The following is a 24,411-nucleotide window of genomic DNA, read 5'->3' on the forward strand; positions in this document are numbered from 1 at the left end:
CAGTGGAGTGAAATTACGAGGAACAGCACGGTGCAGCATGGAACAAAAAAGTACAAAGTGCAAACATAAGTGTGCAAAACATTTTTTAAACTAAAACAATACAATAAACAGACAGGACAGTGCAGCACAGACACAGCACTCAGCTATGTGTGTTAAGGGGTATTCAGGTTAGGTGAGTTTAAAAACCTGATTGCTTGAGGAACAAATTTGTTGCAGAGTCAGGGTCTGATTAACCCACCTACCTGAGTGAATAGTCTAGGCGTCGCCGAGTTAATAGCGCAGGGGTTGCCGAGTTAATAGTGTTGGGGTTGCCGAGTTAAGAGTGTCGGGGTTGCTGAGTTAAGAGTGTCGGGGTTGGCCAGTTAATAGCGCAGGGGTTGCCAATCAGCATCACCTATTGGTCTGTGGGGGTTAGGAGGGTGACTTTTTGGGCAGGTCAGATCAAATGTCCTAACAACCCGAATCAATAGACAGGCTGCATTTTACTTTGGACATTGTTGCTTACAAACATCTTGCCATAAATGTCTACCAAGAAAATCAGACACGATTTAGCTAGACCCAAATAGTCTGCTTAGTTTATTTGTCTGCCGTTATCTCTAGATTGTCTTAATTGGGTCAATTAGACCATTTAATTAAACTGACACGGTGTCCCTTAAGAACGACCAGCGCGTGAAGAGGCTCATTCATGCCATCAGTAATAACTGCGTATTGTGTGACTCTCAGCGCTTCTTATTGTGTGAAAACTCCTTTCCTGTCTTCATCCTTGGGACTGAGAATAGAGTCCCGAGCGCTTTTAAATCAAACACGAGAAGTCCTGTCGCGGCTTCCGTACATCAACAGCTCCGCCCCTTCACGGCTCTGATTGGCCAGCGCGCTGCGTCGGCGTCCAACGCGGTAGTAGTTTCCTGCAGCGATGGCCGCGATCGAGACAGGCGAGTGTTTAATGCTCGGTTCCTTCTCTGCGCTGTTCTTACTGTTTTAGTTCGACTCAGTTTATTTTGCGTTCCCGCTCTCGTTGCTGAAGTAGCTCTAGAAGGGTGAACGTTGCTAGTTTGAGTTCTAACCAGCGCGCAGTCGAGATCCGCTCGGTGTTTGTGGTTAATAGAGATGAGAGCCGGGTGGGTTCAGTCTGAAACAGGGGGGCTTCAGATATGTTCATTTGATTTTTCTCTATGTGTGTGCTGCCCTGTTTTGTCCACTGTGTCTCTGAGATATGTTTTATACCTCTGAATACAGAAAAGCAGCGAGGGCGATATGCTGCCCTGGCCATAGCTGCTGTGGTCATCGTGCTGGGCATCCCCCTATGGTGGAAGACCACCGAAACATACCGAGCCTGGCTCCCCTTTTCACAAATCAACGAGCTCGACTCTTTACAGGTAACTTCCATCGTGCCCGTATCCTGCTGTTTGCCCATTCCATGTACGCTCAGTTGCCAGTATGTTTGGTATAATATAATAGCTCATTGGCCATTTTATCAGGTATGCCCATCATATATTTCTGGGTGTACAATTGTTGACCCCCATCTGTTGGAATACATTTTATTAGCTCCCCTTCTACCCTCTCTGTCAATGGAATTGGATGACTGTAGGACCACCACTGACCAGATGTTATTTTGGTGGTGGACCATTCTCAGCGCAGCAGTGATGCCAACATGATAGTGGCATGTTATGAATGTATCATCCATATCAGTAGTATCATGCTTGTGTCTCTGCTGTGCTGAGAATGGTGCACCTGGTGACAGATGGGCTTCCATCAGTAATTGTAAACTGTGTGTACCTATATGGTCAGTATACTTGATAAGTGTAGCTACAAAGGTGTTCGTTGATTTGCCAGTCTGCTGTGTGTATGTGTTTAAGCCATGTGGTGTTTGTGGTTTGTGTATGAAGCTCCAGTTAAGTGTTGAAGTAGAGGTGGTCTTATCTCGAGGAACGCTTAGCCCAGAGCAGCAGAAGAAGGTTCCACTCAGTCAAACCAGAGAACAAGAGCACCAAATAGATGGTAAGAGTTTTTTCTCTATTCTCTACGTGAAAAAAAAACGGGAGAGAACGGACAACACGTTTACCCTCTCTTGTCTTCTCTACCGTAGCTAAAACAGTGCTGCGGTACAGATATGAAACTAAGTATCGCACTGCTACTATCATGGAAGAAGATGCTCTGAACCAGCCCAGTGCTCAAGGTTAGTCATTTTTCTGTGTTTAATGAGTGATATTGCATGGTAGCAAACGTGCCTGTCTTCCTTCATGCTTGACTTTCTTTTCGCAGAGGCTGATCTCTCCCTGCACATGCTTAGCGAGAGTGCTTGTGGCTCTGTGGTTGTTTATATCATCCCTGAGACTTCCACCCTGCTGCCAGCAGTAAGACACATGCATACACTCATTCAGGGGTTAAATTGGGGTTCAGGAGTTGAGGTAGCCATCTAAAATGAATGGCAAACATGTTGATATATCTTTCAGTTTATGTGGTCTTCTACAGAGTTCTCACCATTGATACAATAAAAAGTGTGAGTCAAACTAGTTTTCAGTATATTGTTGCTGTTGGAACAAAACTTTGTTCTTTTTTATTTATTTATTTATTTATTTTTTATTTCTTTTATGTTTTTTGAAAATACTCTCGTTCCAAATATTTTTTAAATGAAATCTTCCAGCAGAACAGTGATCCAAAGCAAACCTCAATCTTTTTTTTTTTTTAAATAAGTGTTGCAGTGTTTCCATGAAAAAGAAAAAAAGGTACAAGCTGTATTCTATACATTTTCATGAATAAGCAACAAAGGGAATCCACTTTAAAATAAAAGTAGCCAATAGCACAATACAAATAAATGAAAATGATGTATTAGACAGATCTTTAAATTACAAAGAAAAAAAACCCACAAGATTTCTCACTGTATTAGTAGATCTCTAACAGGGCCCCACCTCTTAGTAAATACATCTTTTTGAATTCTTAAAAAGTGTGTAATTTGTTCCATTTGGTAGACGTCCCATACCATTTGGATCCATAACTTATATGCGAGAGGGTCTGGATCCATCCATTTAATTGTAATACATTTCAGAGCTACTGTTAATAATATTCCTAGAAGGTATTTCTTAGATCTTCCCTCTAGATTATCTGGTATTACTCCCAGTATTGGTACTCTAGGATCTTGTGGAATATTCTGCTGAAACATGTCGTTAAGAGCATCAAATACTTCCTTCCAGAACATCTGTAACTTGAGGCACAGCCAAAATATGTGAACATGGTTTTTTGTGCTCCACAATTTGTGCTCCACAATTTCTCCAACATGAACTATTATGTGTTAGACCCATCTTTGACACTTTCTGGCGTTCGGAAATATCTGGTAATGACTTTCCATTTGAATTCTCTCCAGATGTTCGAGTTGGTCACTAGACTTGCTTCGGTGCATATTTCGTTCCAAGTACTCTGTGTTATATCCACATTTAGTTCTGATTCCCATCTCTGCTTTATATGTAAGGAGTTATTTAGATTCATAGACATGAACATTTGATACAGTTTACAAATTATTTTTATTTTTTCCCCTTCATTCTTTGTTTGTAATTCCTTTAAATAACTTTCTATATGTGTAGGTTTTATAAGTGCAAACCTCAAAATCAACACAAAAATGGTTCATTGACCAAATCAAGGTTTTGGCCATGGCAACACCAGTCCTCTGATCTAAACCCCATAGAAAATCTGTGGACGATGCAGTCTGAAGGATCTGGAGAGATTCCGTATGCAGGAGTGGTCTCTGATGCCTTGCCATGTGTCCTCCAGTCTCATTAAACATTACTCAGAGCTGTTATCTTTGCAAAAGGAGGCTGTGTAAAGTATTAAATGAAGGGGTGCCAACAAATGTGGCACACAGATTTGAGAACTATATATTTAATAATATGTTTTTGGATTTACTTTCAATCATCATATATAAAGGCTAGATTTTTGTTCAAAATTTGAATGAAAAGCAACCACCTAAGTGTTGGCCCTGTCATAAGGAGATCACATGTGTGACCCCTGGTGATGTTACAGCTATCTGTTACTGGGAATCCAAGACAGCACAGTTGGCCTCGCTCTCTCTAAGTGGGTTCAGTTGCCCTCCCTCTGCCCCATCACTCAGCGCGATAGTAGTCAGCACAGGCATCTGTTGGCTCACATAACAGAACAGGCGGTTAGTGCTAACAGGGAGGTGGGATTGGGTACAATATATATTGGAGAGGAAGTGGCTTTAGCAGTATAGTAGCTGTATCTGAATATATATTGATTCCAGTCCATCATTCTGTCAGTCTGTTTGTTAGGAAATTTCCATAAAATCCAAAGAGCAATGTTCTCAAATTATGTTTAAAAAAAAAAAAAAAACATATTTCCAAAAATGGAGATACGTACGAGGTTTTGTTCCGACAGTGATGACACCATTTGCTATATTTAAGTGCATAGTGGCAAAAGTCAGTGTAAATTACATAATTGCACAAGCTGGCTATTAAATATAAAAACACTCCTCTCACATAGTCCTACATTAGATTTAATTGTCTCAGTGGTGGTACTTCAGAATACCAAAGCCTTTTGTCCTAATTTGTGAAGATACAAATGTTGAAAATAGACTGCTTCCTCTTTTCATTAAGGATGTGAAGGTATATGTCGGGCAGCGGCGCACTGCCCTGCTGCGTGCTGCTCTGTTTGAAGGCACTGCTGGCCTGAAAGAGGTGCTGTCCACTCTGGAGCCTCAGGTGAAACAAGTGGTCGACACCATGTCCTTCAGCCATCAGGACATCCTGGCTGCCCTGAGCGACCGCATCCGTGTCGGCCAGGTCAGCAAGGAGAGCCTGGCCGACAGCATGAGGGCCATAAAGTCCAGCCCAGGTCATATATGTGCTTTATTCTTATCTTCATCCACTGTTTTTATCTTAAAGGGGAATTGAGTTTTCTATATTTCTCTATAATTCAATTGTAAGATGTAAACAAAGCCATGCATATTGGTTGAATGTGAAATAGTCTGTTCTAAAGAACAGTTCTAGAGTCAGGGTTGTTCACAGTGGTCATAGGAACCAGACATCCAGATCACTGAATGCCTCTAAAAGCTAATTTGCATGTGTACATGCAGGGTATTGGAAGGCAAAATACTCCCCACAGAAAATTATTTTTAGTGGATTTACCACCATTTTACTATCAGCATTACATATAAAATCTCATGGGACACGTGCTTGTTTTGGTTAGAAAATAAAATGGCTATATACATTGTATAGAAACTGTCAATTTGTGCAACCATTTTATTGCACACGTTGTCATTTTCTGTGCAGTGTATTGTTTCACATCAAACAATTTGGCTTTATTTACATCTCAACAATTGAATTACACAGAAAATGATCTTGTGTTATGGTTTTGGGTATGATGTTTATATTCTTTTTGAAGAACACTACAAAGATGTGAGAAATATGTAAAAGAAATGTATTAATTTGACAAATTAGAATGGCAGTGTATTGTCCCTGACCAAAAAAGCTTGTATAGGAAAATAACAAAGTTTCTTAGATTGTTAATCTGGAAAAACATCCTTTTCAGATTTTCTGTTGGTTTATTTGATTCATACATGAGTGAGACTGGCATTTTCAAGTGATTTTCTAAAAAATATAGCTACAAAGCTTTCTTATAACAGCATATATATATATATATATATATATATATATATATATATATATATATATATATATATATATGAACATCAAAACATTGATTGCACCCCGTCTAATGCCTTTCTGATGTCTTTTTCCTGACCCTTAGGTTATGAAATCACCTTCAGTCTCCTGAACCCTGACCCAAAGTCGCACAGCCTGCATTGGGACATCGAGGGTGCTGTTAATAGCTACATTCAGCCTCTCCTGGACAAACTGAACCCAATAGCTAACTTCTCAGTGGACTCACAGGTTATTAAGAATAGAGTTTTTGGATGGGGCATCTGCTGCTTTCCAGCTGCTTTTTGTCAACAAGTATGACGAATCTACCATTTTGTTTTTTCTTCCCATCAGATCCTGTACTATGCAGTGTTGGGGGTCAACCCTCGTTTTGATAACAGTGTGTCAGCCTACACGCTCAACGCAGACAGCTTGGCACATGTCATCAATCCTGTGGAGGCCAGACTTGGTGAGGATGATGTTTAGACTTTAAACATATCAACTTTAATGTTTATAGATGAGAAATGTATCATCCACATTAATGGCTCTGGAAGCTAAAGCGTAATGTGTTGTTTATTCCTGCACCTTTGAAGAATCTTGAAATTACCATCATCTCAAAATGAGTATGATTTATCAGTTAAGACAAAATCCCTGTAATGTTTTTACCTCCCCATCTTCCTCACCCACCCATCATTGAGCAAAACGATTGACATTCCTGTTTTACAGGAAGCCATGTATCTCACCACTTTATTGAAACTGAAAAGAACGACATGATAACTGGGTTTTGTATCATGTGTAGGCTCCAATGCTGCATCTTCAAACCCTGTGCTGAACTTCCTCCTGTATGTGCCTGATGCCCAACACTCTCCTCTCTTCATTAGAGACCACAGCAAGAGGGAGATTCCCTCCAATGCCTTCCACAGCCCACGCTGGGGGGGAATCATGGTACAGTCCACTAACGTAGGGTTGTCAAACCTCCTGGAAGGCCCTAGCCATTGAGAGTCTAGTGTTTCCATCTAACTTAGGCCTTAAAATGCCACGCTACTTTGTAAATGAGTTCGGTTGGGGGTGTTAAATAAGGTAGAGTTTAACACTAAACTCTGTAGCGCTGTGACCGTCCAGGGTGGGAGTACGGCTCATCTTAATGTGTATTCTAAAAGAATAAATGGGCCTTGTTTACAGGCCACACTTCTACTGCATAATGATTAGAATGCCTTCTTTATACTTCTCACTTGATCTTTTAGGTGTACAATGTGAATGACATGTATGGGCCTGAGGCTGAATTTCCTGTGGATATCAACATTAGCATGAGCAAAGTAATGGGGGTCTTCTTGGCACAGTTAAGGTATGCACATTGCTGATGGCGCTGGTGCTAAAGAGCTTTTTCAAAATCTCTGCTTACATCTCAACCATTTAATTATGCAAAGTAATTCAGAGTGGTTTGGTGTGAAATTATCTATTCTAGAGAAACTTAGTCAGAATTGTTCACAGTGGTGGTGATACGAACCAGACATCTGAACCGTTTAATGCCTCTAAAAGCAAAGTTCTTATGTGTATTGCTATGAGTACACTGCCTGGTGCCATAGACATTGCTTTAAAATAGTTATGAGAAGGTGCAACAACATGCAAGAACAGTTTTTTTGCAGTAAATGACATCATTATATAATGCATTAAATAGCAAGAAGTATGATGGAAACTTTTTTTTGCCATTTCTCATTTCACTGCTTGCAATTTAAATACTCAATGAAAACAAAGCTATTGCAGGTTCCCTGGTCATTTTGAATGGTAAATGAAAAGGCTGTAGTTGCATTCTAAACATCCTGAAACCTAGTTACTGTTACTACCGCTGTAAAGAAATCCAAGTCAAATTTTTTCTACAATTCTCCGTTTCACATCAAATCAATCTAAAGGACTTTACATCTCATTATTGCATTATGCAGATTTGTATTAAATCAGTGGCATTCTCCTTTAAACTCTGCATGCTCTTAACAAGTTAATGATGTTAGTGTTCAGTTGCCTACAGACAGTTTTCTAATATTGAACATTTCTCCCTCTTTCTCTCTTAGGCTGATGCTGGGTGTACAGAAGACTCAGCCTCCTCCTGGCTTTGTCCTGCAGAGTGCAGGCAGTGAAGGACTGGCGGACTGGGAGCTGGACCGGTTGATGTGGAGCCGCAGCGTGGAGAACATTGCAACGGCCAGCACCACCATCACCTCCCTCGCCCAACTCCTTGACCAGATCAGCAACATTGTCATCAATGACAATATTGCCCAGCAGGTGAGATGAGCAGATGTGCCCAAATCCATCTCCCCAGAAGTACTTTGTTCTCTGCGCTTTTTAGAGCATCTACTGAAGGTTTAGTATCAAGCAGGAATTCTAATGGGAAAAATTCCTAGGCAAAATATTACTGTCCAGAAAAAAACGAATTTCTCCAGAATGGTAACTTCATAGGAGAAGGCAAAAATGAGCGTTTCTTTTAATGTAAGTCAGTGTAATGAGACCCCCTAACCCTACACTGAAGAAATTTCAAATAATTTCTATTGGTTCATTCATTGTGGTGTAATGTAAAGGACAGCTGTTGTGCTCAAATGATGCAGAAAAATTAAAATCAGAAATCCATATTTTTGGACGGCAGTGATGTATAGCATCTAATGAAATACTTCTCAAAAACGGCTAACAACTGAAAAATGACTACAGTTTCTTTTGGTAATGTCCAATATTCGCATGCACTTACTCTTTTCTTTCAGTCTCATTAACATTAAAGCTAATTTGAACCAAAAGGCCCTGGTACCAAATTGGATATACACAGTACAATATTCATGCTTCATATGCTCTGAGTATTTCAAGTACATGGAGTAAATTTCAGTCTCTAAGCAATGTTTCTTTTTTTGCAGGTTTCCAGTGCGGTGACATCACTGCAGGCAGCTGTAGCTGAGCTGGAGGCTGGAAACTTGGCCTTTGCACTGCAGTACAGTAGGGAGGCCATTTTGGCATCTGAGAGGGCGTTTTTCGATCCCTCTCTTTTGCATCTTTTATATTTTCCTGATGACCAGAAGTTTGCCATCTACATCCCTCTTTTCCTGCCGATGTGTGTGCCTATTGTGCTCTCACTGCTGAAGATTGCCAATGAGATCAGACAAAGACGTGCAGACAAACTTGCCAAAAAAGACTGAAAGCTGCCAGCGAATTGTGTGTGTTGTGTGCCTGTGAGCATTAATTCTGTGCACTGATTTTTTTTTTTTTTTTCCTCATTACAAGGTTATTCCTGGTAACAGTTTGTTCTGATTTGTCCATTGTAAAATGTTTAAAGGTTGAACCTTGAATCTTTATAAAGTTGAAGGTTTATTATTATTCAGAATTTCCACAGCAAAGTCGTGCATTTATGAAAACATAGCAGCTTAGATTTCTTTATAATTGAGGTGACAGGAACCAGGGGTCATAACGTCCAATATAGCCATAACACATTACATTTTAGGCCAAAACCTTCTGGAAACTGTAAAACAATTTCTCAGGTGTCAAGCACACATTTCATATAAAAGCTTTCTGTGATGTAGCTTTTAGAGGCATTAAGCTCTTCAGATGTCTGGATCCTATCACCACCAGTGTGAACAACTCTGACTCTTAAATTTCTCAAGAATGGAGTATTTCACATCAAACCACTCTGAATGACCGTGTTTCCATCACAATCATTTAATTATGCAGAACTCACTGGAACTGTGTTCGATCGGCCCTTTCACACATTTTCAATGTCTCTTATTTTTATGTGCTGCCTTCATGTCCCATTAAGAAGCCCTTGTGCAGAGTCATGTGTACCGATACTGGCTCGACATGTACATTAATGGTAATATATCAGCAGTCACACAACAGCATTGAACTGGCCAATTAGGCTCATGCTTCCTGTTCGTTGACTGAGGCAGCTTCTGTGGTGAGGGAAGTTTGTTATTATTTGATTACAAGTACAGTTAAAGAACATTGGTCAAAGTGAAAGGAGCATATCGCTGCTGTCGGAAGAAAACCTTTTTTGTTTTTGACATAATTTGAAAATGCCTGTTGTTTTCATTGCGTGTAAATTTCATGATGATTGGACCAAAAGAAACAGCACAAAATGACTTGGGAAAACGTCTGGTTCCATTGACTTCCATTAAAAGTAAAGTGTGGGGTTTTTTTTTTTTTTTCCTTCTCCTGTAAAATTACCATTTTGGAGATATGAGGTTTACTTCTGACAGCAGCAATATGCTCATGTATCATATATGGTGATGCCAGGTGGGGTAGATTCTGGCTAAAGTACATGTACTTCAGTAAAACACTGACAGATTTGTACTCTGAGTATTTATACATCATATTTCACAATTAAATCAACAAGTACAGGAATCCGGTTTTTACTCAGTTCCATTTTTGTCATCCATGTTTAGTTGTTAATTTCATTTTATATTTTGTTGGTGACGTCATCTGTACTGCTTTGTGACTGGTCACACCTCAGATTTTTAGCATTTTATTTTAGGCCTGTCTGCCCACCTCTGGTGATTCCACAATAATTGTGAAGGAAAAAATACCATAATGTAACCTAAAGGTACTGTAGCATCCTCAATGATGAGAGAGACTGGTGATTGTGGCTTGCCTCATTAGAACAGGTTGTATTGCTGTTGCTTAACACATTGTTTTCATATTTCATTACACTGTCCAAATGACTGGAAGGAAAGAAAGATTTTAGTGTAAAGCCTAGCACTTTTGGTTCAGTATGAACCGTTTTTTTGGAACTACTGATTTTTTTTTTTTTTTTTTTCATTTTACCCAATTTTGTGCAGGCTGAGAATACAAAACTTGTTTTTAAAAATATTTATTTGTAAAGTTATGAATGAATAAAGGGAAAACAAATTATACACAATGTGTGCCTTGATTAAACAGCTGTAAATGTTATACAGGCCTATACATGACACTAAACTTCCAAAGTTTTTCATACATCTTTTTTACTTTATGAATACCGTAATCAAAGACATGTTCTGGCGGCACTCGGATGGCGTCATCATGTAAATGTGAGGTCACAACACGAAGCATCATACAGCCGTTAGTCCGTTATGTGAGCAGTAGCCACGTTTACATTCAGCCTGATAATCCGTTAATAATCCAATTAATAGCTCAATCGGTATAGAATACGTCCATGTAAACACCTCAATCGGAACAGACTAATCCGATTGAGACCATTCGGAATACAATTACTATCCGATTGAACGAGGTGGGTGAACCTCTAAATAACCCGTTAAACAGAAGAATAATATCAGTGTAAACGCCGGAATCCGATTACACTCCAGTCGGACCGTGTAAGAACGTTCTGCGCATGTGCGGCGCGTCATAACGGGAGGCTTATACCGTTCAACACGGCGGAGCAGAAACTGGTCTGCAGAGGAGCTTTAAAAGACGGCGGTGGGACGGACGTCCAGCTTATGTGTCTCCGAGCACGACGTCTTCCTTTATAAGTACATGTGAAGGACGTTTTCCTGAGTCTGACATCAGTTTAAAGCCATTAAAAACACAAGCGCTCCAACTGGAAACTCATCTCACGCCGACTGGACTGCTCTACGCATGCGCGTCATTCTGCATCGGATTAATTGTAGCGAGCATGTAAACGAAGATTTTCATCAGACTGTTGAACAGAGTGAGAATAAACACCTCAGTCTGAATCTGTAATCCGATTGTATTCAATCGGATTGGCGAAAATCTTTGCATGTAAACACAGCCAGTGTTGCTACCCTCTGGACTATGGTGTGATCGGATTAGCGTGAGAAAGAACGAGTTCAGTGTGTTGTTCTTCTTTTCCTCTATCGCCGTTACCTATTGACGACTTTTACAGTAGCGTTTAATTGTGATGAGCGGATCGAATCATCGAATCATTCCGTCGCTTTGAGCTGATTCAAAATCTGGGTTTCGAGTTCGCTTCTGACGTCATGAAACAGGTTATGCGCAGCAATACAATAACTGATTGGTGGGAACTGGATCCAGTACGTGATGACGCAGAGCACGTGCGTTCCGCACTGTTTGGAAGCCTCTGTTAAAGGTTTTTAGCATCACTATTCAAAGCTGGGGTGGATGACGTACAAGCACAGATATAAATCTGTTGGTTAGACATCTATACAAGACAATATACACTAGCGTTCAAAAGTTTGAAATCACAATTTCAAACAGAACGTAACGTTATCAAGACATAGATTTAAAAACAGAGCATTAACATATATAAATAACCTTTGTGTGTATTTAAAAAACACTGTTTGCCTGGACCAACGATCGTACTGATGAAGTAAGGACCTATTTTTTGTTGTTGTTGTTGTTTTTGTTGTTGTTTAAATTGAGGGGTGGCAACATATATAAACTAGAACTAGACTGGTCAGCTAGCAAGCTAAAGGATAGTTGGTAGGCTAAAAAACTTCATCATTAACATCATAGGTTTATATTAAAGTACGTTATGATTCACTTTAAAATGCCAGTGTAAAAGTCTGAATTGCTTACATGCTTCAAATATTTGTGTTTCACTCAAAGAATCAAACCTAAGCAGTATCTTACACGGCTCCATATTTCTTAAATAGTGTGCTATGTAAGTTTGCAAATTCTAGCTTCTACAGCCAAAAAGTGCACTGTGTTTTGCAACTGAATCCTAAATAACTGTTTTCAGCTATATAAAGCACTGTTTTATTAGTTTGTTTGTTTGTTTTGGCGTAGGAGTCAGTATTTAAATTCCTATGTAGTGCACTATGTAGGGACCCCTGACTGCAAGGAGGAAGGTTTCAAGACAACCCTCACGTTGCCACATTGATGAGGCTGGTTGTCACCAAGAACTGTTATAATTTTAACAATGCCCTTTTCTGCAGTGTAGTGGGATGGCTATGGGTACATAAGGGGCTATAAACTTTACAAACCTATATCTGGGGTATGTTGAAAAGTTTTGTTTTAGTTTTACATTCCACGCCTGCAAAGCTCCTTCTGAAACGCAGAGCAAGTACTATATGCCATGTAACAGTTTAACTTAGCAGAAGGTAGTTGGTCTTGATCAGAAGAAGTTCAAGACTTGGACCTGACAAACCTGTATGTGCCGCCACCACTGTCACTCACACTGTGGCTGACAGCCCATTGGCTGTACCATATTCAAACGGATGTAGTAAAAGACAGCATCTCCTCCTGCAAAGATGACTTGCCATCCTCCACACCTGCAGCTGTAGATCAATGCACTCAAGCTGCATTTCAGCAGTATCTTGGCCCAGAGAGCCCCACTGTTCCTCTTTTCCTGTTTCTGCCAGCACACCTTAAACAATTCTGTAGGAGCTCAGCATCATGAGAATGGGGGCTTAGGCCAGAAAGAGACTTGCAACAGCACTAAGGAACCTTACTGCCCTGCTGCCAGGCTCATCACTGAAGACATCTCAGTGGCCACCCAGGAGGTCATGGCAGTAAAGAGCTGTGAGGCCTCAGAGGCAGCAGCACACCTACTTTAATGTCAAGGAAACCATGAAGGACGAAGACCACTGTGCACCTCAGGTGGGCTTCTCCTCTCAGAGTCATGCAGATCACAGAGGACATCAATGACTGCCTCACTCCTTCTGTATGGGAGAAGTCCGTAGAAGTCAGAAGAAGTCTGAGAAGAGCAGCAGTGTATAAAGTCCTGCCAGGGACAGTTGGAATCGACCCCAGTACTGCCCAAGATGTAAGCCAAAGAGCTTGTAACCAAAACTAAGAATTCAGGATGTAGCACATAGCTGTAGAAGGATGGCCTCTGCCGCAAGGACCTTTCCTCAGGACCGGTTTGTCCTCAGCAGTACATTTAGGCAAAGAGGACTATATTCAAATATCAGGAATCTCCAGAGGTTCTGAAGAAAAGGAAAATGGACTGCAGAAGAGTTCAGATGTAGTCGGTATGGAAAAGCTAGTGCTGACTTCAAAGAACATGCCGGCTGAGTGTGAGGTGGCATGCTTTCGAAATGGAAGCAGTCAAACAGAGGCTGACCAGTCTGGAGGTGAGTGCCATGATTCTTGATCTGTGAAGGATGACATACATTTTATTAAAGTATTAAAAAGAACTTTGGTGGCAGCCAGGCTCAGGCCAGCCAATCAAAGACTGCTGAGCTGATTATGTGGAAGATAGTGGAGGTACTTAAGCGTTCACAGTACTGCCCCTATTTTTAAAGCCCAGCAGCAGGTAGATAAAGCACTAGCCTTAATCAGTGAGAAGTACCAAGGCTTGGACCTGACCAACCTGCACACACCTTTACCACCGCCACTTCCACTGCAGTCGCAGCCCATGGCGTTCTGGGTAAGGCTGGCTCAGTCTCTATGCTCCCGTTAATTCTGTTTGCTGCACAGCTTCTTGTTTTGTCACATGAGACCCAACAGACTCAGACAGGCTCTGGGTTCATGTTTGGGAATCTATGGTATAACTGAATAATGGTGTACAGATGTGGGATGTGGGGGGAGGTGAGAGTGTCATTTTGATACTTCATCCAATCTTCTGTATTTATGACATAGACAAGACTCAGTTTTCATGGATAATGTTTAGACAGATTTCTCTACATTCATGGATGCTATTGGTGTTAAATGTTCGGATTCAATTTCTCTTTTTCTTCACATTTGCAAGCAGTGCTGTTGAATTGCACTTTGGCAGAGTGATGCTTTGCTACCTGGGCCCCTTGTCCCCCACACTCGTAACACCCTCCTATTTCTATTAGTCTTTCTATCAGTGTTGACTATGTGAGAATTGTCTTTTGAGTTTTATTTATATATTTATTTATTTATTGCTTTGTATTCCCATATATATATATATATATATATATATATATATATATATATATATATATATATATATATATATATATATATATATATATACATACACACATATATATACATATACATATAAATATAAATGTAAATATATAAAAGTGTGTGTGTGTGTGTGTGTGTGTGTGTGTGTGTGTGTGTGTGTGTGTGTGTGTGTGTGTGTGTATATATGGAGTACAGTGTACTCCATAAAAGTCAGTCATGTTTTCCGTCCAGTGAGACTCCTTCCAGGACAAACAATTATGTTTGTAGGTGATTATGCCACCTGTGAATGTAAATGCATAATTCTATAAAACAGTTCTGTACATTAAAAATGCAACTGCAGTGCTGTGAACACTCAACATTGGTAAAGTCTGGTAAGATAAATGTTTGGCTTGGGTCTCATTTTGACAACTAATGCATACTTCAGTTTTCCTAGCTGTGTCTCAGTGGTTCGTGTTCTAACTGGATCTGTTTTACAGCAATATTGGGTCACTAAAACCTGTTGCTTGTGGGAGAACAGAGCCAGAGTGCTGCCCACTGTCCCAAATGACTCTGTGTTTTTCAGGTGGCCCACTGTTGGCTAAGCAGAACTGTGCGCATCAGCTGGCAGGAGTGTTTACAGACATTTTTAACACTCTCTCACTTGTTCCTGCGTGCTTTGAACTGGCCTCCACTGTGCTAGTTCCAAAGTCAGCCAGGGTTAATACTCTCCAATGAGAAAGAGGAGGCCTACAGAGGTCAGCTTTCTGACACTCTGTTGCCAGGAGAACAACCTCTCTCTCAATGTGAACAAGACCAAGGAGCTCATAGTGGACTTCAGGAAACAAGAGCGAGTGCACACCCCCATCACCATCAACAGAGCCACTGTAGAGGGTCAGCAGTTCCTCTGTATTTACATCTCACGGCTCAACATCTCAGAACATTCTACAGGCTCCATCACCTCCTGGTATGGAAACTGCACTGCCATTGAGCAGAAAGCTCTGCAAAGGGTGGTGCGGACAGCACAGCACATCACTGGGGTCCAGCTCCCAAACCTTTTGGATTTATATACTAGACGCTACCTTAGGAAGACCCTGAGGATTCTAAAGGACTCCACCCACCCAAGCCACTGTCTCACAGCTGCCGAGCGGGAGGAAGTACAGAAGCATAAAGTCCAGAACCAGCCAGTTCCAAGATAGTTTCTTCCCACAGGCCATCAGGCTGCTGAACAGCCAGTAGTGCTGGTGTATCGGTCTATAGGCCTGTCAGTGCACCTCTGAGTCATCATATCCATGGACCATCACCACCTTATCCACATCTCTTCAGACTCACTCTGATCTTACTGCACCTTCAATCTAGCAAATCTGTACTTACACATATAGGTTGACATCTTGTACATCTTCTATCCATATCCTGTACAATCTAGAAGATTCTATATCAGTATTATATCCCCTGTGTACCTGCATCTCATTTATTATCTACCTCAGACTAACTGCGCATATGGAATGTGTACAACAGCACATTTCATAGTTTTATTTCATGACTTATTACTGTACAACTGTATACTGGAATAGTGCAATACTAGGGTATATTGTGTATATGTGTATATTCAGAGTCAGTGTGTGTGTGTGTGTGTGTGTGTGTGTGTGTGTGTGTGTGTGTGTGTGTGTGTGTGTGTATATATATATATATATATATATATATATATATATATATATATATATATATATATATATATATATATAAATTTTGTTTCTTCTTAAGATATTTTTAATTAATTTATTTAAATTCTATAAGGGGGTTATGCACCTAAGATTTTCACTCACTTTCCACCTGTGTAAATGTGATGTGACAATAAACGTGATTTGATTTGATAAAATTGGTTATTCAGCTGTAACCACTCCAGCACAGTGTCAGCAACATTTTCAATTAAATTGTTTTATATTAGGCCCAGTCATACATTTTTTTCTTAATGGTTTGAAATAATTGTCTTAGGTTATTTTTACAAAATAAAAGTATGTGCATTTAAAATGCTTGAAGAGATACCTTATCAAGCTAGTGGACCAGCGTATAGATGCTGTCTGGAATATCATGTACTAATCAAAATAAATGCAGTTTATTAAGGGCAGAGGTAAAGTGTTAGAAGGGCAGAGCCCATAAAAAAGAATTGCACTGCGATTTTTCAAAGCAGAGTGGTCTGATGTGAAATGGTTCATTATAGAAAAACTTATAGACTCCGATTTCTTTACAGTGGTAGTGATGGGAACCAGGGGTCACAATGCCCACAACACAAATACAGCCATTTTATTTATTATTCAAAACCACCAGTGAACCTACAGGTGCCTTCTGAGTTTTTATAATGTTGAGAATGATAAAATAATGGTGCATCTGAAAAAGTGTTCATTAGAGACTAGTTTGCCTTGGAACATCCAACATATATCTCTCCATCGTTAATGGATTTTAAAAAGCACACCGTTTTGGGCATCAAGTAGTGAAACATCTCTTTCTGTGAGGGGCTTTTAGAGGAATTCACACCTCTGCTTCCTGTCACCACAACAAGAACTGTTCTGACTCGGTTAATTTCTCTAGAAACGAGCATTTCACGACAAAACACTCTGAATTCCTCACTCACTCGCTGCATCTTCACGATTTACTTATTGAGAAATTAAGAAAAATCTTTGAAATTCCTCTTTATGGTTGGCTGTACATGGTGAGACGTGCAACTTTAAACGTCTGAAATGTTTATTGCCTCTAAAATCTATACCACAAAAAGCTGTTCAATGAAAGCGCTGTCTGAAGCCCAATGCATAGCTCTATGATAGTTATGAGACCAACTTTTCTGTTTTAGTCTTTGCGTTTTAGACATTGTGACCCCAGGTTCCAGTCACCACCACTGTAAAAAAAAAAGTCTGTAATTATGCATACATTTTTAAATGAGTGAAAGCCCTCTATAAAGATCCAAGCATGGGCGTCTTGTAACATAATTAATTTAACATTCACGTAAAGACTCGAATTAAATGTAGCGAAATTAGCTTGTTGCCTCTTTTATTTTGAAATTGGTCTGACCAGTTTCATTCGTACGGTAGCGCAAATAGTTCGTATAAACACTGTTATTCCGCGTAGGAAGGAAATGATCTTGTCCACAGTTGTTGCTGCACAGGTGGCATTCTATATAACAAGATTTATGATAAGATAAACAAAACAAGAAGTAAACAAGAAATCATACACCAGCTCATCAACACCTACTTCAGGCTTTTCTAGAGTAAAAGTCCTCCAGCACGGACAGAGTTCCGCGTACGCAAGGGCTTCTCCGTTCACGTATCCTTCCGCCGAGCGCGAAGAAGAGACGGCGCCATTTTAAGAGACGTGTTTTTCTCTCTGCCTTGGTTGCGAGTTGTTTTCGGTAGAATTACCTTGACCTCTACATCACTTCTGTTAATTACTCACTTACTAGCGGTGCGTACTCGGCGTGACCCCGAGCTCTCGTTTCTCGGTGAAGTCTTTCCGTCTTTTCCTGTTAGAAGATGTCTGGCGGCGGTGTGATCCGAGGTCCTGCAGGAAACAACGACTGTCGGATTTACGTCGGGAATTTACCTCCCGATATTCGCACCAAGGACGTCGAGGACGTTTTTTACAAATACGGGGCAATTCGTGATATCGACCTGAAAAATCGCAGAGGAGGACCCCCTTTCGCCTTTGTTGAGTTCGAGGACCCCAGGTGAAAACAAACAGAAGCGCTTTCTTTGGGCAGCAGGCCTCGGTCCCCGGCGCAGCGCCAGGGCGGGCAGCCAGCGTTAGCCTTAGCTTCTCTGACCGCTGGGGCTCAGTCCCGAAGTTCTCTGACCCAAACACACAACTAGATCACACAGGTTATTACAGCCACCGCCTTAGTTATTCAAGGTCTGTATAGCTGGCGATACTTAAGTTAGTGGTGTAAATCTTTCTCCCGTAGGGGTTTAAAACCCGATCCGCTGCTAGCACAACATAGCCTCTTGGCTCCTGTTTGGTAGGTTCGCTTGCTGGTTTTTGTTTTCGATTCACCCTACGATAAAGTTTATTTAATCTAAGTTTACTCTCTGCTTTAGCCGGTCTGAAGTGACAGTTTAGGTTATATCTTCTAGTTAACGTTAACATTTTAAAGTTTTTTTTTTCAGTTTTGAAAGGAGTAGTTAACGCTGCGCACCGTCAACAAACCGTTAGCGTTACACATCGACTGAATGCAAACAAAAACATACGGTTAACGCATGTGAATCATTTAATGTTGTTTTTGTTCCGTCTTTTTATTTTTTTGTTTATTTGCTGAACTTTGTGAAGGATTGAACATTTGTGCAGAAGGGGAAAGCATTAAGATGTAAATTTTGTAACTTATTTGTGCAATTAATGGCATGCATTTAGTGCTGCATAGGTTAGCAGTGTTGAATGTGATTCCTGTATCTGATCATGGAGTTTATAATGCCGCGATGTGACAAAGAACAAAACTGGGCATTGTCTGTCATCGGAGGGTTTAGGAAAGATTAGTGTTGGATTTTCGTACAGCTGTCTTCCATGCAAATACAAAAGCTCTGTCTACAGAAAACCAGAACAGCAGACAGTAAACACAGTGTAACTAAATGTTGATTCCGGTTATTCACTCAGTGCGAGAAGCAGATTCGTACCATTAGTGCCAGATCACAGTGAAGCTTCTCAATAAGACCTCATTCTACTGTAAGACAAACAAGTTTTATCTTTGGTCTGTATTTAGCGTTTTGGTCTAAATACACTGAGTGTAATGAGGAAATAGTGTGGAATAAGTGGACTGGTGTTTTAGATTAACACACAGGTTGCTTACCTAAACACTAGAGGTAAAAGCAACACTAAATTCTGCTTAATTATTAAGCAGTGAGGTACAAATACAAGCTATAATGCATTGAGCAATACACACAAGTGTGTGTGTGTGTGTGTATATATAGCTGGTTGTTTAATTTTTTTCTTTCATTTATTGTCTTGCCTTTCCAGAGATGCAGAGGATGCTGTATATGGACGAGATGGCTATGACTATGACGGCTACCGTTTGCGGGTGGAATTCCCTAGGAGTGGCAGAGGTGGAGTGGGAGGTGGAGTTGGAGCCCCTAGAGGCAGATATGGCCCTCCTTCCAGGCGCTCTGAGTACAGGGTCATAGTTTCAGGTGAGTGAGGTCTTTCTGCTTGGACTGTTGATGCCTTTTAATACAAGCTCTTTTCTGTATTGATGTCCTCTACCTACAATTCTAACAACACCTATTTTTAAAGGCCTTTTTGACTCATCTCTACCTCTAACTCTGCGTGGTGTGAACGACACAGCACAAGTTCTGGTGAGCACAGCTCACACATGCGGGCCATTTACCGTTACAAGGTTCATACTGCAGAGCACTGCAGCAAGAAAGTTTTAAAGACAGATAAACAGATAAGTAGTCAAATCAGTCACTTAATAAAAATGTAATTTCTAAAATAGCATATTGCATTTTTTTTTACTCTGGGCAGCGTTCTGACTTGTGAACAGGGAATCATTTGAAGTCTGGTAGACCAACTGGGAAGTCTACATGCAACACAGTGTACAACTATATTTTGTTAGATATGCGATATGAAGGTGCTGAACTGTTAACAGGAACATTGAAAGGAAAAGTAAGATGTTCCACGTTGCTCACACCAGGCAGAGGTAGTATATGTGAAACAAGCTTTATTCTGTACGTCTGGATACATGTGTTGGTTAAGCAAGCTTGCAGATGATGTTTGGGCACTTTATGTGAAAGAGAATGTTTTTGCACAGGACTCCCTCCTAGCGGAAGCTGGCAGGACCTGAAGGATCACATGCGTGAAGCAGGTGATGTATGTTACGCTGATGTTTTCCGAGATGGCACCGGTGTTGTGGAGTTTGTGCGCAAAGAAGACATGACCTACGCTGTGCGAAAGCTGGATAACACTAAGTTCCGGTCACACGAGGTAGGTTTGAGTTTCTCAATAGGATCCGCCATTGGGAAGGACAGGACAGGACAGGGCATAGCTTAAGGATTGGGAAATATCAAGGTAAGAGTGATGTCAGGAACCCATGGTGGAGCCACATGGACTAGCAGGATCCAAGGAATGGCTTAGGATGCTCACTTCAATGTAAGTGATTTTGCCATTGGGCTGTGCATTTGCCAAACAGAGTTGTGCCAGCTACTGCCAGGTCTGTTCCAATCATGTGGTGTTACTAAAGCCATAATTATTACATTTTGTAGTTTTCCCATGTTACTATCCATTTGCCTTAGTTTTGGGGGGGGGAAGCGTCACAGAGATTATAATAACTTTTGTTTCAGGTCAGCAGGCGGTAAGTGTCTCCTGAATTATGACGCCTTCTCTCCTTCCTTGATAGAAAGTGGTCTGTTATGTGTTCCCCAGGGTGAGACAGCTTACATCCGTGTAAGGGTGGATGGTCCCCGCAGCCCGAGTTACGGGCGCTCGCGCTCTCGCAGCCGCAGCAGGAGTCGCAGCCGGAGCAACAGTCGCAGCCGCAGCTATTCACCACGCCGCAGCAGAGGATCCCCACGTTACTCGCCCCGTCACAGCCGTTCTCGATCCCGCACCTAAGCACCCACATTACAGCTAGTTCTCCAGCCACAACCATACACCCTGTGTCGCCCTCTGCTGGACCCAGTGTTGTACTTCATCGCCTTCTTGACTTGTTTTGTCTTCCCATGGCCCCAGTTTATCTTTGGTTTGCAGCTGAACAGATTTTTTTTCTTTTATCATTTAGCTAACAACAGCAAAGTGTAGCTAAGTGGATGTTCCCTTGTCTTCCTCTTCCTTCCTCCTAAAACCTCTTCCTAGTGTTCTGTCCTGTCTCTTCTTCCAACTTTTCCCTTTTGTGTTTTTGTTCTGCATCCACATTTTAACTGGATTTTCATACCCATCATCTGTACATATGTTAGACAAGGGAGACATTCAAATGCTTTAGAGTAATGTTTGAGGAATTTGCCACTGTATGTTTGTTAGCAGTGGGCTTATGGTTGGGAAGATGGGTTTTTATTTTGTTGGTTAGGATTTTTGTTGCAAAATTGTTCTATTTTTACCTTTTCATGTGTCTTTCTATAGACAACAGAGGAGCAGGATTAAAGAGTGCTTTGGAATAAAGGATTGTCAAGCACAGTTCATTCATATTAGGATAAAGCGTTTTTGGAGGAGGAGGAGCAGGCATTTCAATTTTGGCAATGGTATGACAACAAGCGGCTTTAGTCTCCTTCAAAAAATGTCAGGATTTGGTTTTCTTTTTTTCTCACCTCAGACCTTCAGTAATCAATTTTCTTAGTAAAGTAACACTTTAGTTTTTGCTTTGCCATTACCCCTCCCTTTACAGTACCCCTTCCCTTTTATTTTGACCTTTTCTTTCTGGTCGTTGCTGCCAAGCATGCATGCGTTCTTTGTCTGAATATTGCCATGCTCATGCATACATCAGGACAACATTTTGTTTTATTTTTTATAACTACTATTATTTTTGCTTATCCAAAATACAAAAATTTTTGCTTGTCATCTGAACTGGACTGGGACTGTGCCACTGTAGAGCAACCAGGCAGAAACATCTCAATAGATACTGATGGAAGAAGGTTTGCCATGAGCAATTGTACCGATGTAAATGCTAATCCACTAAGAGAATGATTGCTTTGTTTTGTCGGTTATTGGCACAATGTAATGTTTGTGTGGTGCTTAAGATTTTGTTGGAGCATATCAGTCTGGTACCCATTATATCACTCATACTTTAGGAAAAAAAAACAAAACAAAACAAAAAAAATTCAATACCGCTCCTATAATCGTCACTTAATAGATGCACTCAGAAGCATTTGATTTAGCTGTGATTCTAACTTGTTGCCTCCCTCTTTTTGATTTTGCTGGTATTCTAAGGTTTGGATTGGAGGAGGGGCTCACTGTTTCCCGATCCTTGGAGCCGGATCATTGGATCAGTTCAGGATCAGGAGCAGGATTAGGATTAGGATAAGGATGGATACATACAAGGAGCGGGATCAATTTACCGGGAGCGGGAACCATAGGAGAGGATCCCAACCCCAGCCCCACAACCTCTCGCCAAACCGCAGTTAATGGAGTTAACAAAAAGCGGAAAACTTGGCTTTTTAATTGGCTTTTGTAGAACCAAAATTAATTTTTTTTGCCTTTTTTGTGGAGCCAAACCAAAGATGTGCACACTGAAGGGATCCTGCAGTTGTTTTTGTTTTATGAGATGATATTTCGGTAAAGTGGAGCAAAGCCAGGAACCAGGAGGCCGGATCAGTTGCTTTGGATGGAATCCACATGAGGAGCTTGGTAAATAGGGGGGGATTTAGGGTTTTTGAGGGGTGGGCTGGGAGGCTCAATTTGAGGGGGATTTTGTAGTTTATTTAGGGATTCACATATACAAAGTGCTTCTGCATTTTTAGGTATTTGCTGTGTTGAGATTTGGTAGGTTATATTCTGAATGGGCTATTTCTGGTTCATAGTTTGTGTTTTTCCCCTCTATCTTTGAATAAAGTTAGAAAGTCCAGCAGCTGTGTGGAGTTTCCTTTTTACTATGTTTGTCTTTTACTGTTTTCGCTGAGATACATGATCCAGTGCAGGACAGCCTAATCTAGGTCTTGGAGATCTACCACCCCCTACAGTTAAGCACCACGCCTAACCAACATACCTAAACCAGATAGTAGGACCTTTGGGGATATTTTAGGGATGAGTGTAATGAATCTCAAGGACCAGGAATGGGTCTCCTTTGGTTCTATGATTCTATAAGGGCCCATGTTTTGGAACACAAAGGGGGTATTTCACAAAGCAAGATTTCTGTTTAGCCAGATAAATTAAGCCCAAAGTAAAGGTTACCCAATAGGAAAAGAGTGGAGGGTCATGCCTATGGGACAGTTCTCAGCTTTGGGCTAAAATCATCTGAGAAACCCTCCTTTGGTAAATGAAACCCCCCCCCAATTCTGCTCGTTTATTCATTATATTAACATTGTTCAAGAACGTGAAGTTCACTACCCAGTCCATGAGCTGCACAAACAGCCCGCTTTGAATTGTTTTGTGATGTCGCGAAAACGAATACAATTAATGTATATCCACCAAAACAGGTTTAAATACTTAGTTTTAAAAGATTAGGGTTAATGTAGTGTGATGACATGTTAAAAGACCATTTTGAAAGAATAGAATAGCTTCACTGAGCAAATGTCTTTTGGGCACATCTTCCGTCTGGCAAAGGGTGGAATAAAGGTATCAAATATTGTTGCAGAACCACACGTAAAACGATCTCTTTTCTCATGAATGATAGATGAGTACAGTAAAGAGGGGTGCGTGTGAAGTCAGCCTCTTCGAGCAGTAGGCTGCACTCGGTGAAGACTGATGCTCTCCATTGAAAGGCATGTATTAGTGAAGGTGGTCCAGTGTTCTGCTTCTCCAATTAGAGGACATCTCACAGTCACAGGAAAGCAGATTTAATAACAATGAATCACCATTACTGTGTGTGTGTGTTTTCTAATAATAGGCCACTGGATATTTGGTGTATTGAGCTGAAGTGTTATGTTTACTCTCTCTGGATAGTACAACCCTCGAGATAAATCAACAAACATTAAAGGAATGATTTACTGAGGGATGAAATTCATGCAGTGTTCTTACCCCAAAGCATGAAGTGCAAGACCTTTCACAAAAAAAACAAAAAAAAAGAAAAGCATGAATTCCATGCTGGTCTGTTTCTGGTTTAGCTGTTTGCCTGTTAACATGTAAGGATAGTCATGCTGGTTGACCGGCATACCCGTATCTAAAACACAACATATGCTGGCTTTGCTGGTCATCAGCATATCAACTTCCATTACAGCTGACCAGCATCCATAACATATGCTGGTTAGCTGGTGTACATTTCCATTTCAGTGACCTTTCCTTTCAGTTCACAGTAAATCAGCTTAACCTGAGGAAAGCTGACATTTTCGGTGCTTAAATGGCTGTTTAATCAATCAGTGCA

General features: G+C 40.8%; 2 protein-coding genes across 3 annotated transcripts; both read left to right on the plus strand.

Moving 5' to 3' along the window:
• The first annotated feature begins 453 nt into the window (after positions 1-453).
• On the plus strand, positions 454-9,758 carry pigs (phosphatidylinositol glycan anchor biosynthesis, class S). The gene is made up of 12 exons (XM_017704390.2): positions 454-932; positions 1,237-1,376; positions 1,887-1,998; positions 2,087-2,176; positions 2,263-2,354; positions 4,605-4,842; positions 5,758-5,900; positions 6,003-6,117; positions 6,448-6,593; positions 6,893-6,993; positions 7,715-7,925; positions 8,543-9,758. The coding sequence occupies exons 1-12, from the start codon at positions 914-916 to the stop codon at positions 8,819-8,821; spliced, it is 1,686 nt and encodes a 561-aa protein (XP_017559879.1). The 5' UTR covers positions 454-913; the 3' UTR covers positions 8,822-9,758.
• Positions 9,759-17,747: 7,989 nt separating this feature from the next.
• On the plus strand, positions 17,748-22,959 carry srsf1b (serine and arginine rich splicing factor 1b). Of its 2 annotated transcripts, XR_001858145.1 has the most exons (5): positions 17,748-18,147; positions 19,425-19,594; positions 20,215-20,387; positions 20,826-21,637; positions 22,323-22,959. XR_001858145.1 is itself a non-coding variant. In XM_017704389.1 (4 exons), the coding sequence occupies exons 1-4, from the start codon at positions 17,954-17,956 to the stop codon at positions 21,012-21,014; spliced, it is 726 nt and encodes a 241-aa protein (XP_017559878.1). In that variant the 5' UTR covers positions 17,748-17,953; the 3' UTR covers positions 21,015-22,959. The 2 variants fall into 2 exon arrangements, 1 of the variants encoding a protein (XP_017559878.1); XM_017704389.1 differs by having other exon boundaries at positions 20,826-22,959.
• Positions 22,960-24,411: the final 1,452 nt, after the last annotated feature.

The sequence above is a fragment of the Pygocentrus nattereri genome, chromosome 16 (genome assembly GCF_015220715.1).
Source record: "Pygocentrus nattereri isolate fPygNat1 chromosome 16, fPygNat1.pri, whole genome shotgun sequence".
NCBI classification, from domain to species: Eukaryota; Metazoa; Chordata; class Actinopteri; order Characiformes; family Serrasalmidae; genus Pygocentrus; species Pygocentrus nattereri.

What these genes read in the sequence shown, in the direction of transcription:
- pigs (XM_017704390.2), top strand. An exon ending in TCCTGTGGAGGCCAGACTTG is followed by an intron (nt 6,118 to 6,447) that starts GTGAGGATGATG and finishes TATCATGTGTAG; the next exon opens with GCTCCAATGCTGCATCTTCA. An exon ending in GTCTTCTTGGCACAGTTAAG is followed by an intron (nt 6,994 to 7,714) that starts GTATGCACATTG and finishes TTTCTCTCTTAG; the next exon opens with GCTGATGCTGGGTGTACAGA.
- srsf1b (XM_017704389.1), top strand. Translation starts at nt 17,954, where the DNA reads ATGTCTGGCGGCGGTGTGATCCGAGGTCCTGCAGGAAACAACGACTGT. An exon ending in GTACAGGGTCATAGTTTCAG is followed by an intron (nt 19,595 to 20,214) that starts GTGAGTGAGGTC and finishes GTTTTTGCACAG; the next exon opens with GACTCCCTCCTAGCGGAAGC. An exon ending in CTAAGTTCCGGTCACACGAG is followed by an intron (nt 20,388 to 20,825) that starts GTAGGTTTGAGT and finishes TGTGTTCCCCAG; the next exon opens with GGTGAGACAGCTTACATCCG.